Source organism: Kwoniella pini, chromosome 8 (genome assembly GCF_000512605.2).
Source record: "Kwoniella pini CBS 10737 chromosome 8, complete sequence".
In the NCBI taxonomy this organism is placed as follows: domain Eukaryota; kingdom Fungi; phylum Basidiomycota; class Tremellomycetes; order Tremellales; family Cryptococcaceae; genus Kwoniella; species Kwoniella pini.
In genome coordinates, this window is record NC_091723.1 from 788595 (window position 1) to 806500 (window position 17906).

The following is a 17906-nucleotide window of genomic DNA, read 5'->3' on the forward strand; positions in this document are numbered from 1 at the left end:
ATTCACACGGATATACGGAAAGGTAGTATGATTTTTTCACGTTAATGAAGAGTAATAGTACACTATTTCAAAGGTTTGGGTATATATTTATGCAAGGTATGAAGGGATTGATGTTATTTGGAAATTTATAATAATTAGGTCGATGTCATCGTTATCGATTCGGAAGTAGGTAAAGGACTTTCAATTGAAATTTGAGTTATAGGTAATTCAGCTACATCTTTTAATTTGCTAGCAACTGCATTGGCAGACTAAGGCAGGTTTTAAAGTCAGCCATTTATTCATAACTAACTCCCATATACAAATTGAATTTGAGAATTTGAAGAGTTTAAAAAGAACGAAAACTTAGACTAACTCTTGAAAAACCACCTAAATGAACATCAACAGCATCAAATTTCATTTTAATCTCTTTCTTAATTTTAATTAAATTATCTCTTTCTTTTGTTATTTGATTTAATTCTATTTCTCGTCTAAAAATGATTACAGAAAAAAAATCAAGTAAATTAATTATTTTATCATCAAAAATATTATGAGTTTCAAATATTATTTAAACTCCCAAGACCTACTTTTCAATTTCCTTTAACTCGTATTCTAATCTAGCTATTGTAAGTTCATGATCATATTCTTCACTATCTTTTGAAGCTTAAAATATAAATTTCATCAGTCATTCATCTTATAAATCTTCAATCTGAATTTCCACTATACCAATGTTATAGAAATGAACAATTCAACTCACGTAAAGCGTTTAAAGCACTTTCTTCAGCTTGAGCTAAATATTCTTCTACTGAAGGTAATTCCATTTCTTCATATGCTGGGCTATATATTATCACAAAAGAATAACAATGAAAAATCAGCGATTACTCATGTAGTATAATCAAAATTACATTCTCCTATAATTCCATTTCATTGGGAAACGTAGCTTTTTATCTTTTCAATTAAATTGTTAACTTACGCATATTCACTACATTTTTTAATTTCATCTCTTACTCTAGTTAATTCATATTCTAAACTTCTTAAATCTTCATCAACTAAATCTAATTTATTTCTAGATTCTGCAACTCCATTTCTTGATTTATTTAATAAAATTTGTGATTTTCTTGTAATTTGTCTTATAGAAGAAGTTAAAACTGTTATAGGTATTTCTTCATTTTCTATTTTTTCCTTTCCATCAAAAGGAGAATGTTTAATATGAGATTGAATAACATCTAATAATGGATCTAAATCTGATTGAGGTGATATAGGAAGATTTTCAGGTATTGGTAAAAGTAATAAAGGGTCAAGAGGTGATGGAGGATAAATCGTTTTTGGTAAGACCATATTTGAATTAAATTGACGTATTGGGTTCGTTCCGTTCACAGATGGATTAATGAGTCGAGAGTTTGTGCTGATAGACACTCTAATGCGATTTATACTGGACACATTGGAACGAGGATGCAAAGATGGAGGATATCGCATATATCGCAATAACAGGTGTCGGAATAAAGAGGATCAACAATGAGCGGGATCAATTATCATACTCGAGCTCTGGTACGTTCACCTTGTTCGTACTGCACATGTACAGCAGCAATATGTATCTTTCATGCTCATGCAAAGAGCAATACCATGATCATCCCAATAGGCATTCTCCACTTGCGAATTCCAGTAGCCTTTACTCGCGTATATTCTGAAGCTGGACGCTACTCTTCCTTTCGAAACCCCTGCGTCATTGCCAACTCAGCTGTTGTGATGTGAATGTTGACGACAAGGGACAGCTTCTCCAGATGTAAGCTTCACCAAGTGAAACATACGAAGATACATCCCCTTTGTCTTTCTTTCAAGACTGAAGACAAATGACGTCGTAGTACTTTGGAGATCTCGACCCCATCCCTCCTTTTCTATGTGACGCAAATTGACGTTTGCTTACTTCGGGGTTGGAAATTTGAAACAAGTCACATAATTCTACTGGTGTAAATTGTTTAAGCTACTTGTATTCTGCCGTAACTCCTAAGGTATATGAAGTACTGCGACATCGTGATTCTTGATCATCAATTCACATCGATTAGAGTTCTTACAATTCTGATAACATTTCATACCTGACTTTCTGATTTCCCAGTCAACATGTCATCTTCCACTAAATCTCTCAAGACTCGTCTTGAAAATGAGAAAAGATATAGACAAAATAGGCCAACTAACTCTCGTGCAGATAAATCCTCGTTCGCTCGGATGCAAAAACATCTAGCACAAGCGGCTGAAGACCACTTACTGGGTGATCTTCAACCGGAAGAAATCGGATCTCTTACAATGGGAACTGCTGAAATTTTAATAGCATCATTAGGCAATAGAGATAAAACTGGTTCCCTCGTGCCTGTCAAGAATTGGGAGGTCAAGGACATTGAAGAATATTCTGATACTTTACACAATGAGATATCTTCTGCATACCTGGCGAGAGAATTCTACGATTATTACAAAAATTGGCTTCTCCCTGCTTCATCTGGTAAAAGTGAAGAGAAAGACTTGGATAAACTTGTTAAAAATCATTATGATTTCGCTTATTATCGTAGTCTATCAAGAACGATGAATGTCATACCTTCAGTTGTGAACAGCATGACTGATCAAATCAGGCATCAAATCAATTCTGCTATTAGACAAACAAAGGATCAAGAACAAGGAAAAAAATGGTTGGAAGCTTATGTCAAATTACAATCAACCAAAAAAGAATTGTTGGATAAATACGCGGGAACTGTGGACCATGATTCACAATTCTTTTTTGAACAAGCCAAATTATATATGCATAGTTTCGAACAATCCGGCAAAGAAAATATCAGTAACACTAGGAAGCATCTAATTGATAAAGGTGAAATCTTGATTATGAATACTACTTTTGACGATATTCAAGATTATATACCTGAAGAAAACAGATATTCTTATCCAGAAAGAGCTACTTCTACATTCAATAAACAGGGCGGTACCGAGGCATCTATCGATACTAGAGATGCTAAGAAAGGTAAGCTTATATATATGTATATCAGTACCATGCGATCATTCACCTAAATCGATGGAGTGAATTCAAGAGCAACATGTTGATCTTTCAATTTGCTTTCATAGGAACGGAGAAGTCGACACAAAAAGACAGCGTTGAAGGATTGATTGAAATAGAGCCTAAAGCCCGAGCGGAACAGATTAAGCGTATTAGAGATTCGATAAATAAGATGAAATTTGATCCTAATCTGACAGATGAAGTTTCGGAGCCTGAAACACTGGTCAAGGAGGTTGTGGAAATTGCTTGTGATTTAGGAACCACGCTTGATGATTTCCGTAAGGAGTATCGATCTAATCGTGATCTTGGTAACCTCACCGAAGAAGACCTCATCAAGCATATTGCAAATTCGCGGGAGAAAATTGTGCGCAAAGAAAATGGTCAACTTACTCATAGCTTTGACGAATACTATGATATAGCTCAAGAAGTACAAACGGCCGCTCAATCAATGTTTAACGATACGAAAGTTGATATTAGACGTTTTAATCAAAAACATAAGGGGGATCCAATTATTGAACAATTGACTTCGGCATATAGGAAGATGGTTGACTTTCATTCAGACAGAGTTAATTTGGAAATGCTCTTGCTCAAAGATCAATCACAAGAGGAATCCGAAAGCGACGAAAAGAAACTACTCAATAGATCAAGTCAAGCTCTCTCGTCAATCCAAGAGGAATCCCTTGTTTTTCAAGGTGAACCTTTCGACAGAGCTACAAGATGGACTGATTTCAAAAACACGGTTGTAGGTAATTCCGCTAATACCGATGCTACATCCCAACCAGATGATGGGAATGAAAATATGTCCAAGAGCGGTAAGTTTTCTTGGTCAGATTGGCCGGAAGATGATTATGATGTTGAAAAGATCCTTGATCATCTTCAAAATGGTGAGTGGTGGCCTTACATGAAGACCGATTTCCGCTTGTATGATTGTTCCAGGCTCATATCCGTTTGAATTCTAGATCCAAGATGGAACGCACAGTATTGGGATGCTTAGTCAGCCTTTGACAGGTCTGAACGGAGCAAACGCAAGATCAGAAAGCAGTTTAATGCTGGATCAGGTTTTCCACCTTCTCATTGAACTCAAGAGCATTCTCATTTGTACAATTTCTCCAATATTCATTCATACCTTGTCATACTGCAAATTCCAAATTTGAAGCGTAAATTTTCCGGGACTTGAGCGAATGATGTATACTTACTCTTTGCATATCCTTAACTCATTTCATTGTACTGAGTACACCAATGGCAAATGAGATCGCATACATATAAAATCGGATGATGATTGACCAATAAGACAAATCGAATTATGACCTTTCAGTCCTCATTCAACTGTCAATCCCTTCGCTCAATTCACGCGTTCCACCACCCGTTCATTTCGTTGGTGTACTACCATGAGCCTCTATTTACGCACCTTTTACTGGATTGCATGTCTGACATGGAAAAGGTCACATAATCATTTGATCTTTCAGTCCTCGGATTTGGAACTTACAAATTCAGTTTAGACGAAAAAAGTTGTTTAAAAGTTGTTCAACAATTTTATATATATCAATGCATGTTCTTTGGAAAAAGAAAGATGCTGTAAATCGGCGCTGTATCTATACACAATTTGCAAATTCAATACTAATTGTAATTCTCTGTAGAGAAATTTATATTAAAAACAATGCCAGTACCTGATACACAAAACGACAAGAGACTACCAGTAACCTTACTTTCAGGTTTCCTAGGTAGTGGGAAGACTACTTTACTATCTTATATACTCAAATCGAAAGATCATGGTCTGAGATGTGCGGTAATTGTCAATGACATGGGACCTTTAAACGTATGTTTGCCTCAATTCAAATGAATTATGCGGTGGAATCTCATTCATGCAGAATATTGGTTTAGATTGATGCAAGTTTAATCAAAAGTCATAAACTCACGCAAAAAGAAGAAAAAATCGTTCAAATGCAAAATGGTATGTTTTGATTTTTCTGGTAGAAATATGGGATAATAATCGAAATGATCTTTTTGAAAGGTTGTATTTGCTGTACACTTCGAGCGGACTTATTAGAAGAAGTAGCTAATTTGGCTGAAATGAGATCGTTTGAGTGAGTGACAAGAATTGTCGATTGATTGTACCATTCCGTAGAAACTGAATAATAAGTATAAATTAGCTATTTAATAATTGAATCTTCAGGTATATCTGAACCTATTCAAGTAGCAGAAACATTTACACCTGAATTCGCAGAATCAATTGAAGGTACATCAATAAAAGAAATAGAAGAATCATTAAATCTAATTGATGGATCAATACCTGAAATCAGAAAAAAACTTGCAAAGTTAATTTCAGAAGGAGGTTTAAGTAAAATTACAAAATTAGATACATGTGTATCAATGGTAGATTGTACAACTTTTTTGAATGATTTCGATACTATAGATTTTTTAACTGATAGATATGGTCAAGATGTTAATCCTGAAGATGAAAGAAATATAACTGATTTGTAAGTTATCATCTCTTCTCGATTTTTAAAAACCTCTTGATTTGTCGATAATTTGTTGATTCTTTTAAAACTCAAATGAAGGTTAACAGATCAAATTGAATTTGCCAATGTTATCTTATTGAATAAGATTGATTTGGTAAATAAAGATCAACTTGTCAAAATTGAAAATCTTGTTAAAACTCTTAATCCGTTTGTGCAATTCCAAAGTATTTGCATTAGATATTGTAGATAACCAACTTTTGGTATGATAATAGAACCGCCAAAATAATTCGAACTACTTATTCTAGAGTTGATTTAAAAGAAATTCTGAATACCAATTTGTTCGATTTTGTTACTGCTGCTACTGGCGCAGGATGGTTACAGTCCCTAAGGGAAAACACCTTGATGGAAATCACCGACGCTAAGGGAAATAAGAAGATGGTTCCCAAGCCTGAAACCTTGGAGTGAGTCGAGTCTACGCTGAGCCGATGTGACTGTTTTCAGTGACGCTGATGATCTGACTAATAGATACGGGATCAGCTCCTTTGTCTATACAGCCCGACGACCGTTCCATCCCCGAAGACTTTGGGAAGTCTTATCCTCGCCATTTTGCATTATACAAAATGCCGAAGAGGAAGAAGAGGATGAAGAAGGTGAGGAAGATGACGGTCAGGAAGACGAGGAAAATGTCGAAATGGAGGAAGCCAAATCGCAAGTACAACGGTTGGAAGAGATGAAAGCTGAAAAAGAAGCATTGGATTTACCTTCCAAGTTGAAATTCAAAAAAGCGTCACCTGTATGGAAAGGTGTTTTGAGGTCTAAAGGATGGATATGGATGGCTACCAGACCAAATCTTCATGGGGAATGGTCTCAAGCTGGTGTGAGTGGATCATTCCTTTTCTTATCGATGAAGGTGAAGGCTTAAACTAGCCCGGAATGATCAGGTCATGTGTACTATCGAAGGCGGTGGACCTTGGATGTGTGAAGTACCTGAAGAACAATGGCCCGGTGGCGGTGATCAAGAGACAATTGATGCTATCAAATTAGACTTTATGGGTGAATGGGGTGATCGTGGGTATCCATAATTGTATATCTACTTGTATTTAGCAAACTCATATTTGTCCCTTCCTTTGGTAGGTCGGCAAGAATTGGTTTTCATTGGACAAGAGCTTGACCGGAATTTGATCCAAAAAACAATGGATGAAACCTTGTTAACGGATGATGAATGGGCCCAATGGCAAAAGGTAAGCGCCGAATACGACGTTCTCTTCAATTTCACAACTCAAGTCGTATGCTGATGTGCTCTACGACATTGATAGATCATGAAGTCCAAAAGATTGGGCGCCGAAAAAAAGGCTGAAAAACTGTTCAATACCTTCGATGGTGAGTGTCCAGTCCTGAGGATAGTTGATTTAGAAGTATAAGACTGATGAAATTTGTGTATAGACGGGTGGGAAGCGTGGTCGGAGACTTTAGGGGAAGTAGAAGAGGATGACACTAAGGGGCATAATCATGCCGGACATAGCCATTCTGAAGTTCCTAAAAAGAAGGCTAAAATTGCTTCAGAATAGTCTGCATTCTGTTCATCACTCTTATACCATGTCTAAGGCGTCACCTGTCGATGATGAGCAGGATAGACAAAGTGGTCATGTTATACATTTTTTTCTTGATTCCGATGTTCCCTACGTTTGTCGATATCGTAAATGCGTCCAGTCAGTTCCCCTCGAGTTTCTGGTTATCCGTTGCGTGGTACTCGTATCGACGAAAGGATAGCCCTAAAACCATGATGATGAAGACATCGTGTGTAATTTCAAGAGTTATTCACTGATTGATCCTCGCTCTGCCCTGTTTCAAAAAAGGGGGGACACGTCTAGGAGAAACGGTTCTTGATTTACGGTTGGTGGATTCTTGGTTTATTGCGAGAAAGGAGAATTCTATCTAATCTTCAACTTCACTAGATGAAAGAGCGTACCCTGAGTGGGTAGACCTCTCCCACCTTTCGCGTGCTTGTACAATTATATAACCCAAAATGACAGAAACCACTAAACCTGCTATACCCAATTTCAAGTCAATTACGATCATGTTCAAGAGGATTGACAAATAGCGGTTTGCGTTGAGACGTCTAAGGTGTTTGTCCGATGTTATTATTATCCAAACTCCCGACTGGTGAAGATGGATCTCACTATTCAGTAGCCTTGACTGCTGACTTTGAAGATTATGCGCAGGACCTTGATACCATGTATTGCTGTTGTAAAAGTGAACAAAAATAACAAGAACGATCAACGTTTTGTCGAATCTCTCTTCCACGTGGCATAAACTATTTCAATGTGCCTGATGAGTACTCGACAAATCATAAATAAAATCGGAATGAGTCAAAAAAAAGAATATTATGGAAATATTACCATTATTACCATTTAAACAAAGAAGATCATCACTACATAGTGTTAAAGACAAATTCATCCGAGCATAAGAGGTGTTGTGCCAAATTCGTCAGATAGATTAGAATATCAGAAATAAATACCAGATACTGAAACATGTCATCCAGCTCTACACCTACTTCAGCCACACCGGAAGAGTTGTGGAGGAATTCGACGGATTCGAATACACCATGGGTTGTACAAAAATATGGAGGTACTTCTGTTGGAAAGAGTTTAGAAAGTATAACCAAAATTGTAGAGTAAGTAAATATCTCTCAACCTTTCCATGTTAGTTACATTCAGTTTATCAGACTGATAAATTGATTTATTCGACAGATCATACATATCGAATAAAACAAATGTAGCTATAGTTTGTTCAGCTAGATCATCTCATACAAAAGCATTAGGGACTACAAATTTGTTACTTCAAGCATCTAGAGAAGCACTTACACCTCCTTCTTCATCTAATGGAGGAACAACATCAGGAATGAATACACCATTTTTTCCAAAAAGAGTTGGATCTGGATTTTTTGGTAAAGAAATGTCTTCATCAATTTCTTCACTTTCTCAATTAGATTTAAATAATAATACAACAATAAGATCTTCTTCACCTAGTCCATTTTTTTCTTCTTCTTCAACAACAACAACAATAAATTCAAATAGATCAAAATCTCCACCTAAATCACCTAGTACTCCTTCAACTTTTGCTGCTCAAGAATTACAAGATCAAGAAGAAGGTTTTCATACAACTGTTGATTTAATTAAAAAAGGTCATCTTGAAGCTGCTAGAAATACTTTAAAAGCTGGTTCGTTAAGGGATGAATTAGAAGATGAAATTGAAAGAGATTGTGAGAGTTTAAGAGGATTTTTATATGCTGCTCAGGTGAGGTTGTGACTCGTAATCAAATAAATCTAATATTGAAAGAAGCTGTTTAAGAACTGTATGCTGATCGCCTTTCCGTTATCATAGATCATTGACGAGATCAGTCCAAGAAGTCAAGATTCTATAGTAGGTACTGGAGAACGATTAGCATGTAAGATAGTAGCAGCGGCATTGAGGGATAGGGTGAGTTTTACTTCAATACACATCTTACAATGGATTAAGAGACATTACAAGTCGGCTGATCTTATATTTATAGGGTGTCGACTCTGAATTAGTGGTACTTGACAACATAGTGGACTCTTCCTTCGCAGCTGTTGGCGGTGATACAGCTCTTACTGCTGCTGGCGATCAAGGTGTAGCTCAATTGGGACAAGAGTTTTATGATCATTTAGCAGTGAAATTGGGTGAGAGGCTAAGGGAATGTGGTCAAAGGGTGCCTGTCGTGACTGGTGAGTAATTGAGCATTGCGTTTTTGACACTCTTGCCCCTCCATTATTGTGCATACTTATTCATTTTAATTCATCTGCGTCAGGTTACTTTGGACCTGTTCCAGGATCTTTACTTGCACAAATTGGAAGAGGATATACAGATCTTTGTGCAGCTTTATGTGCAGTAGGATTAAAAGCATCAGAATTACAAGTTTGGAAAGAAGTCGATGGAATTTTTACAGCAGATCCAAGAAAAGTTAAAACAGCAAGATTAGTCAATGTAATTACACCTGATGAAGCAGCAGAATTAACTTATTATGGTTCAGAAGTAATTCATCCTTTTACAATGGAACAAGTTATTAGAGCAAGAATTCCAATTAGAATTAAAAATGTTGAAAATCCTAAAGGTAATGGAACAATAATTTATCCAGATGAACAATTTCCACGTTCTTTACAATCTACAAAACCTAGTTCTTCTTCTATAGGTGAATTAACAATTGAAGAAAGAATGCCAACTGCTGTTACAATTAAAGATAATATAATTGTTTTAAATATACATTCAAATAGAAAAACTTTAAGTCATGGTTTTTTAGCTAGAATTTTTGGAACTTTAGATAGAGCAGGTGTTGTAGTTGATTTAATTAGTACAAGTGAAGTTCATGTGAGTTGTTTTTTTTTTGGTTTGGGTATTTTCCTTTTTTGGAGAGGTGTCCATATATCAAACGTTTTGTTTTTATAAATCATCTTTGCTGATTTGGGTTTTTTTAAAAAAAACAAAGGTATCAATGGCAATGCAAAATTTCACACATAGACATAGATTAACAAGATTATTATCAGATTTAGAAAAAATTGGTGATGTAAGTGTATCAAAAGAAATGGCAATTTTATCTTTAGTTGGAAGAAATATGAGAAATGCAATTGGATCTGCAGGTTCAATGTTTACTGCATTAGCAAAAGCAAATGTAAATATTGAAATGATTTCACAAGGTGCAAGTGAAATTAATATTTCATGTGGTAAGTTTTCTTTTTTGTTTGTTTTTTTTTTCCCCTTGGTGTAATGTAATGTAAATAATTTTAAATTAATTTGAATTTCTGTTTCAAAATTACAGTTATAGAAGAAAAAGATGCTATAAAAGCTTTAAATGTAATTCATGATTCTTGTCTTACTTATCCTCCTTCACCTGATAAATACAATCAAGGATTACAATTAAAAGCTTAAAAAAGCTTATAGACGAAAAAGAAAAACAAAGGGGGTATTTTGAAATTTTAGTATATGAAAATAAATTTTAAAGTGTAATGAATTCAAATTGATATTGCCTGGACATTTTATACGATTACATATATCAATACTTATCTGCCAAAAAGTGGAATTAAAAGAAGAAATATGGAATTAGAAGGAAAGTAAATGGACTTGTTATAGTCAAATGATGCATATTTTCAATGTAGGATATATGAATTCGAATGAATGTGCATATGGAATATAAGGAAAGAACATATTAAATGAAAAATACAATGACAGAAATGGTAATATAAGCAAAATCAAATACCCAGAAAAGTGAAAGCAGACTGATTGATGGTTTTAAAATTATCTACTAATCATCGAATTTGATAGAATGAGTAGCTAAGGTAATTTCACCTCCTACATAACTCTGTAAAAAATTGAATTAGCATTGCTTTAGGGTGTACAGTTTCAGAACAACAAATAAATATCAACTTACACCTCTCTTTTTCTTATTCTTCTCTTTTGTAAATCCTTTACCTCGTGTTACTAATAAATCTCTTGAAGCTTTAGCTCCATAATCATTCATACTAGCTCCGGCAGCCTCCTACATTTTATATCAATATCAAAAAATTAGCATTCCATCTTACGCATTTGTTCATTCTTTCATATTTATAGAGCTCACCCTAGCAGCAAAAGAATTATCCATCAAACCAGAATGATGATAAGTTACATTATCCATTTTAATCCTTTCAAATCTTTGACCTTGTACTCTTTGTTTTTTCCCACTTCCTTGAGTCGGTGTACCAGCTCCACTTCCAGGAGTTCCTCTATCAGGATGATGATGGTGATGGTGAGCAGGTGTTGTAGTTGTAGAAGTTGAAGTAATAGCTTCTGTACCATCTTCAAGTTTTCTTTTTTTGGTAGTGACCACCGTTACTGCTGGAGAATCATCCTCTGAACTTGAGCCTGACTCTGAGCTTGAGCTTGAACTGGAGGAAGAAGAAGAAGAAGAAGAAGAGGATGAGCTTGATGATGAAGAAGAGGAGGAGGAGGAAGAAGATGAAGAAGGTGTTGGCGAAGATGCTTTTCGTTTTTGACCAATGATTGGCTTAGGTTCTTCTTTTTCGTCCTCCGATTCCGAGTCACTATCGCTGGAAGATGAAGAAGAAGATGAAGAGTCGGAATCACTTGATTCTGAATCTGATTCACTACCTGATTCACTATCTGAACTTGAACTTGATTCAGAAGAAGCTTCTACATCTAAGAATTTCTTGACGCTTTTTTCGCTTTCTCCTTCTGAAGATGAAGTTGAAGGTGTGTCACCCTTGAGAGTTACGCTTGATAAAGCTGAAGCTGGTTCGGGTTTTCCTGAAGAAGAAGAAGTTGATGAGGAAGAGGAAGAAGAAGACGAGGAGGAGGAAGAGCTTGAGCTCGAAGACGAGGAGGAAGAGGACGAAGAGGAATCCGATTCGGATCCTGATTCGGAATCGGAATCGGAATCAGAGTCGGAGGAGTCAGATGAGGATGATGACCCAGATTCAGATTTAGGAAGGGGTATAGCGGCTAAATCAATCATCAGCTTGAAGTAGTGACTGACTAAAGCCAGACTTACCAGCTACTTTGACTTCTTTTTTTCCTTCATCTTCGCTCTCACTATCTGAGCTCGAACTTGATGAATCAGAATCGCTCGACGAGGAAGACGAGGATGATGACATATTTACATCTTCGGTTCTACGCATACGGAATAAGCTGTGTTTTATATGAGTTACCAAGTAGTGGCAGCTTACTTGGGTTGAGCAGCAGCCCATACAGTCTCAAGCTTTCCTGCATCTCCGGGTTTTACTTCGGATTCTTTTTCTAAAGCTTTAACGGATTTGGTAAATCCTCTTTTGACAAGATAAGCCAAAACGGCAGCGTCGAGGTCTAGAATTTGTAACACATGAGCTCGCTGGAAACACAAGGCATGTTTGGTAGCTTACCTTTTTGTGACATCTTATCGATATTTCTATGATTTGATGAATGTATACACTAATGAGATAAATGATCATAATCTAATCAGCTTTCAAATAACCTTTTTCCTTTGGTTGAAATTTATTTACCTCCACTCACAAGATCATCTCCTTCTAGCGGACATATCCGTAAACTACAGTATATTTCCCATACAGCCATTTTATTTAATTTATCCCATTAGATCTTTTCGGACTTCTGGCGATACTCCGTAACATTCCTCGGCGCGTAATCATGTATTGTATTGTCAATCAATACTAACTAAGGAATCCGATAACCCGAATATGAAATGGCCCCGCTATGAGGTAAAGATAGATGTAGGATTATCTACACTCTCACATATTGGAATTAATAATCAAGGTTATATAACTCATCGACTGTTTCTCATCTTCAATTCCTTGTGTCACTCTTACCTTCATCGACCGCAACTTGAACGACATCTGTGGAAAAAGGAATAGAGCAATATCATGCCATTCGGTTTCACCCATGGACCCCTGGTTCAGCTTGCCAATTCTGCTATATGTAGTTTCTTCAGAGAGATAGAAGTGTATGGCATGGAGAATGTACCTGAAAGAGGACCTATCATATTGTACGTGTCTTCAACTGACCGTTCAGAGCCTCTTCAGGCCAAGACAGCTGATAATGCTCATCCTTACAGCGCATGCTCTCATGCCAACATGGCTCTCGATGTGAGCAATTGTAACCCCGATTACGCCTTGATGGAATGTGATCTAATCTTGTAATTATAGCCTGCCATACTGAGTAACACAATACCTCATGGACACTTTCTGCATTACTGGGTGAGCTGACCCTCCCGATAAGAATCGAGCGAAAATAAGCTCATCTTCTTTCTCTTACCTAGGTTAAAGATTCGTTATTCAAAAATCCAGCTGTTGGAGCCTTATTGCGAAATGCAGGAAATATTGGTAGGTTATATCTTTTATGACCGCAAGGCAATTCTCGAAACACTGATACTAATTTCTCGTCTGGATTTAGCGGTCGATAGGAAGACGAAGAACAACCAAAAGTTATTCAAAGGTACTTTCGAAGGTATGTGTTGGACCTCACATCGGGTAATTGAACCGCATGAAGAGGTCACAAACGCTGAATTCTCATGTAGCTCTTGCACTAGATGAAAGTATTGGTGTTTTTCCAGAAGGTACTTCTCACACTGAACCACATATGATTGCTCTCAAAGACGGTACTTCATGGGCAGCTTTGGAATATGTCAAATACTTAAAGGGCACAGAAGAAAATGGTGGTCCAAAGAAAGGGAGAAAAGCATTGATCATCCCTGTAGGTATAGCTTATGTGAATAAGAGAAAATATCGAAGTAGAGTAGTTGTACAGTGAGTTGTTCTTTATTCGGCATTAATACACCCCCGAAAACGATGATCAAAAGATCCGCAAACACTATTATTTGAAACAAACTTGCTAAGGTATATACTGTGTTCTAGTTATGGTCAGCCAATTCCGATGGAACAATTTGAATCACAGTTCTTGTCTGAGCAGGAAGGCGAAAGTAAATTAGCTGTTAAGCGATTAACATGGACAATAGGTTTACATTTGAAGCAAATGACAGTAAACGCCCCTGATTGGTGAGCTGTAGAGAGTTCAGAGAGTAAGACTTAAAAGCTGACGAGTCTCTGCCATAGGGATACTGCGTTCGCGGCGCAAATGGCTCGAGAATTGCTCTGGGTACATGAGGACGATTTGGCTTTGAAAGACTTTGTCCAGGTTTCTCAAACGTAAGCACCTTCTTTTTCTCACCATCTTCGCTCTTGCAGAAGGTGGCTGACATTCCCAATTGCAGGCTGGTAGATCTGTTTTCCACACAGGATGAATCTGTACAATCGTTGAAGAGGCTGCTAGCGACGTATCACAGATTACTTACTTCATCGAGATTATCCAACTTCGCTCTATCGAATATCTCCCTCTCATCAACTTTGGACCCTTCTTTACCTGTATCCTTACCTAATCGATTCTCAACCTTATTCTACTTCATCAAAGATACTCTCACTTGTCTAATTCATTTACCATTCTTCATCATCCCAATGCTTATTCATATCCCAGTATATGTGGTCGGCTACTTGGGCGCAAGTCTGGTGGAGGAAGAATTGGAAACTCAGGCTCAAATGAAAGTAGTCTTTGGGCTTCTACTTTCCCTCATCACGTATCCTGTGTTATTCTTCCTTCTTTGGGGAGTACTTAGGGGCTTAGCTTTAGGCGTGGTCTTAGCGGCAGTATCTGTGTGGGGTTTGGGCAGGTATCATTCTCAGCTCATCGATGAGAATTATAACGCGTAAGTGTATATGATCTTCCTGAATACGAAATTTCTGTGTCTTCTTTCTGTTTATTGAAAGCTAATATCCTTTCCGTCTCTGGTAGGATGAAACGGCTAGTCGCTTCATGGAGATTACTTATAGGAGTATGGACACCTAAACCTGAATTTCCATTACCTAAATTCTTGGATTCATATAAATCATTTGCACCTGATCCACCAAAAGTAGCTGGATTATCACCAACAACAAAACCTGAAAAATATACGAAACCAAAAAAATTACCTTCAAGAGTACTCGTTAAACATGTTTTAAGAATCAGATTACAAGCTATGAAAGAATTAAATAAAACATTATTAAATATTGAATTAAAGGATCAATCTGTAAATGCATCATTTTGGCTTGTTGAAGAATTTGTTGGTGAAATTGAAAAACCTTCAAAAGAAGAAGAAAATTTGAATGAATGGGAAAGAGAATTAAATAGAGGAATTAGAAATGGTAAAGAAGTAATAGGATTTTTGAGAGGAAAAGGAGCTAGATTAGGTGTAAGGAAGAATGAAGAAGGACATTGGGCAGCTAGTTCTGGAGGAGAAACAGAGCCTGAATAAATGGTGGTAGAGATTAATTGTGAATATGTATGATACGTTTTGTGGCTTTTTTTTTCTCTTTTACAAGTATAGTTGGACCTTTCTTATCAAAGTAATATAGGTTTGTGAATTAAGGGATGTAAGATTTCTTTGTAATTACGCTTATGCTTATGCTTATTATTATTGAATACTCGTACTCTATTGACGCACGTGCATTTTTGTTATTTCGGGAACTCGGACCGTACCGAAATCTAAACGATTTCGGAGAAATCTCATCGAGCAATTGTAATTAGATTGATATTGTTTTTCATTCAGTTGGTGATGCAATATATGCAATATCAAGAATCCAAAATTGTCAATGTACATTTCTATTATCCAGGTCATTCAACAGATAGAATAAAGAGTAAAGAGAAGTAAAATACAAAGAAAAATGTATAAATGAAGCTGTGTAGTATTTCTGAGAATAGAAATGACGATATATGAATCATAATAATAAAACTTACCCGAAGAACCGAAGATTACGGATGTCCTATCGTTTTGTTTTTAACTTTTGAAATGCAGTCAAAAATAGAATTTATAATATTTTGTTTTATTCGAACGTGCTTCTTTTAAGTATTGTAATCTATGTTTTTTTAACTTTTGTAACATAGTATACATATATCATTGCATTTGAAAAAGCAAGGACTCATAATCGTGTAATAATTTTTTTTTTTTTGTTTCTTGAATATATATAGAAACAACTTTGAAAGTACGTTTTTAATTCAAAAGTTTTCTTCGTTCAAAAAATCTCTTCTTCGTATCTAATTACGAGGCTAAGAATAATACAAATACAATAAGATAAGATTTTTTTCAGAAAAAAAAAAAAAATGTCACCTATACCATTTAGAAAACCAAAAGAAATAGAATGTTGGGGACATAGAGGTGCATCTGCACATTTACCTGAAAATACTTTAGCTAGTTTTAGAGCTGCAATTAAAGAAGGATGTAATGGAATTGAATCTGGTTAGTTTTTTTAGTTTTTTGTTTCTTTTCTTTTTCCACATTTCCAAGTAATTAGAGTACTTTTCTTCCCTTTGATGGTCTGGCATTAATCATATAATAATATATACTGAATATCATTACGATTAAAGATGTTCATGCTACTTCTGATGGAGTTGTTTTAATGTTTCATGATCCAACTTTAGATAGAACAACAAATGGAAAAGGTTTAATAAAAAATCAACCTTGGAATGGTGTAATTGAGTAAGTCCTCTTCCAAGGTTAAGATAATAATATTTCGATCTAATTAAGATACGGATTGTAATGTAGAAATGTCCGAACAATTAAAGAACCTATACAACCTATACCGTTATTTGAGGAATTGATAGCTTTATTAATGGAGGTGCGTCGAGTTTACCCTCTGATGACTTGTCATGAAGAAACAAATGTATTCAATTGGCTGATTTATAAATCATAAAGCCGGAAAATCAACATGTCACTCTAAATGTGAGGTCCTAAATACATATTTGAACGCCAAAGAATGTGTGACTGATTTGGTCTATCTCGTAATTTAGATCGACTGTAAAATGCAGAATGATCCGGAGAGATTATTCGTAAGTTAATAGTAATTGAATTGATTCTCATAAGAGTATACCTGCTGATTTTGGATTTAATATCTATTATAGCCCCAAATGGCAAGGATAATATCGTGAGCTGGACGTAGTCCTATCATACATTTTGAATCACTTGAACTGAAATACGAAACTTCCAATAAGGAAATATCCAGATAACGCTCGAACACTATGTCCTCGTATAATATTAGGTTTATGGCATCCACTTTTCATTCAACCTGCATATAAATATTTATCAAATTGTACTCGATATCATATTGGGTTTTCAATTCCAATTATAAAATCATATTTTTGGAAATATTGTCAAGGATTTTCAATTTGTTTTCCTATTTTAATGTCTAATGAAGGACAAAATTTCTTAAAAGAATGTAGAGAGAATGGAAAAGAAGTTACAGTTTGGACTGTAAATGATGAAAATGAAATGAGAACTGCTATTTCTTGGGGAATTAAAGCTGTCTTAACTGATAGAGTTGGTAAATTTGTTGAGCTGAAACAAGCCGTGAGCAATTTGAATTTCCATCCATTCCATCTTACTACTTGAATGACTTCAACTGAAGATGTTTACAAGAGCTAATACCCCTTGACACTGCTTTCAGATCATCGAAAATCCTTCTGAGATGAATATTACTGGTTTATCAAAGTTGACTTTCCCTTGGTCATCTTGGAGATATTACTCCGTTGCACACGTAACTATTCGTTCATTAGGTGCAATGTATCTTAAAGCTCACGGACAGCTATATGATCCCTTCATCGATTCAAATCTTCCATCATCATCATCCACTGAAAATGATAATATACTTTCATTCTCTTCATCCTATTCTCCACCTCTCGCTGCTTCTTCTCCTACACTAATTCCGACTTCTCCTGAAACTGACGATTCTTCATCGAAATCTACAACTGGCAATTCAACTATACGTCGATTATCTTTATCAATATCACCTGAATTCCTGATACGCGAAAATCCCGCATAATCCGATCAAACGCGAAAACCGACATTTATCAAT

At 36.0% G+C, this 17906-nt stretch overlaps 7 protein-coding genes across 7 annotated transcripts; 5 read left to right on the top strand and 2 right to left on the bottom strand.

Moving 5' to 3' along the window:
• Positions 1 to 134: 134 nt before the first annotated feature.
• Positions 135 to 1314, bottom strand: I206_106047 (uncharacterized protein; the record flags this gene model as incomplete). Its single annotated transcript, XM_019156599.1, has 5 exons — positions 135 to 248; positions 353 to 467; positions 564 to 639; positions 734 to 813; positions 950 to 1314. 5 exons carry the CDS (start codon positions 1312 to 1314, stop codon positions 135 to 137), a joined length of 750 nt encoding a protein of 249 aa, XP_019010401.1.
• A 780-nt stretch (positions 1315 to 2094) lies between these two features.
• I206_106048 (uncharacterized protein) lies at positions 2095 to 4007 on the top strand (the record flags this gene model as incomplete). The annotated part of the gene is made up of 3 exons (XM_019156600.1): positions 2095 to 2980; positions 3082 to 3897; positions 3973 to 4007. 3 exons carry the CDS (start codon positions 2095 to 2097, stop codon positions 4005 to 4007), a joined length of 1737 nt encoding a protein of 578 aa, XP_019010402.1.
• A 663-nt stretch (positions 4008 to 4670) lies between these two features.
• I206_106049 (uncharacterized protein) lies at positions 4671 to 7040 on the top strand (the record flags this gene model as incomplete). The annotated part of the gene is made up of 11 exons (XM_019156601.1): positions 4671 to 4829; positions 4895 to 4964; positions 5025 to 5097; positions 5164 to 5490; positions 5572 to 5679; positions 5745 to 5933; positions 5998 to 6349; positions 6414 to 6540; positions 6607 to 6713; positions 6789 to 6852; positions 6916 to 7040. The coding sequence occupies 11 exons, from the start codon at positions 4671 to 4673 to the stop codon at positions 7038 to 7040; spliced, it is 1701 nt and encodes a 566-aa protein (XP_019010403.1).
• Positions 7041 to 8003: 963 nt separating this feature from the next.
• On the top strand, positions 8004 to 10416 carry I206_106050 (uncharacterized protein; the record flags this gene model as incomplete). Its single annotated transcript, XM_019156602.1, has 7 exons — positions 8004 to 8146; positions 8223 to 8769; positions 8857 to 8952; positions 9026 to 9218; positions 9302 to 9858; positions 9977 to 10211; positions 10307 to 10416. 7 exons carry the CDS (start codon positions 8004 to 8006, stop codon positions 10414 to 10416), a joined length of 1881 nt encoding a protein of 626 aa, XP_019010404.1.
• Positions 10417 to 10789: 373 nt separating this feature from the next.
• I206_106051 (uncharacterized protein) lies at positions 10790 to 12588 on the bottom strand (the record flags this gene model as incomplete). The annotated part of the gene is made up of 7 exons (XM_019156603.1): positions 10790 to 10846; positions 10916 to 11023; positions 11102 to 11982; positions 12032 to 12150; positions 12207 to 12342; positions 12399 to 12447; positions 12529 to 12588. The coding sequence occupies 7 exons, from the start codon at positions 12586 to 12588 to the stop codon at positions 10790 to 10792; spliced, it is 1410 nt and encodes a 469-aa protein (XP_019010405.1).
• Positions 12589 to 12893: 305 nt separating this feature from the next.
• I206_106052 (uncharacterized protein) lies at positions 12894 to 15313 on the top strand (the record flags this gene model as incomplete). The annotated part of the gene is made up of 10 exons (XM_019156604.1): positions 12894 to 13015; positions 13085 to 13115; positions 13176 to 13226; positions 13289 to 13352; positions 13423 to 13476; positions 13547 to 13775; positions 13884 to 14024; positions 14082 to 14174; positions 14240 to 14728; positions 14815 to 15313. The coding sequence occupies 10 exons, from the start codon at positions 12894 to 12896 to the stop codon at positions 15311 to 15313; spliced, it is 1773 nt and encodes a 590-aa protein (XP_019010406.1).
• An 845-nt stretch (positions 15314 to 16158) lies between these two features.
• On the top strand, positions 16159 to 17873 carry I206_106053 (uncharacterized protein; the record flags this gene model as incomplete). Its single annotated transcript, XM_019156605.1, has 8 exons — positions 16159 to 16294; positions 16423 to 16534; positions 16601 to 16673; positions 16751 to 16777; positions 16846 to 16884; positions 16957 to 16979; positions 17047 to 17401; positions 17499 to 17873. 8 exons carry the CDS (start codon positions 16159 to 16161, stop codon positions 17871 to 17873), a joined length of 1140 nt encoding a protein of 379 aa, XP_019010407.1.
• Between the last annotated feature and the right edge of the window lie 33 nt (positions 17874 to 17906).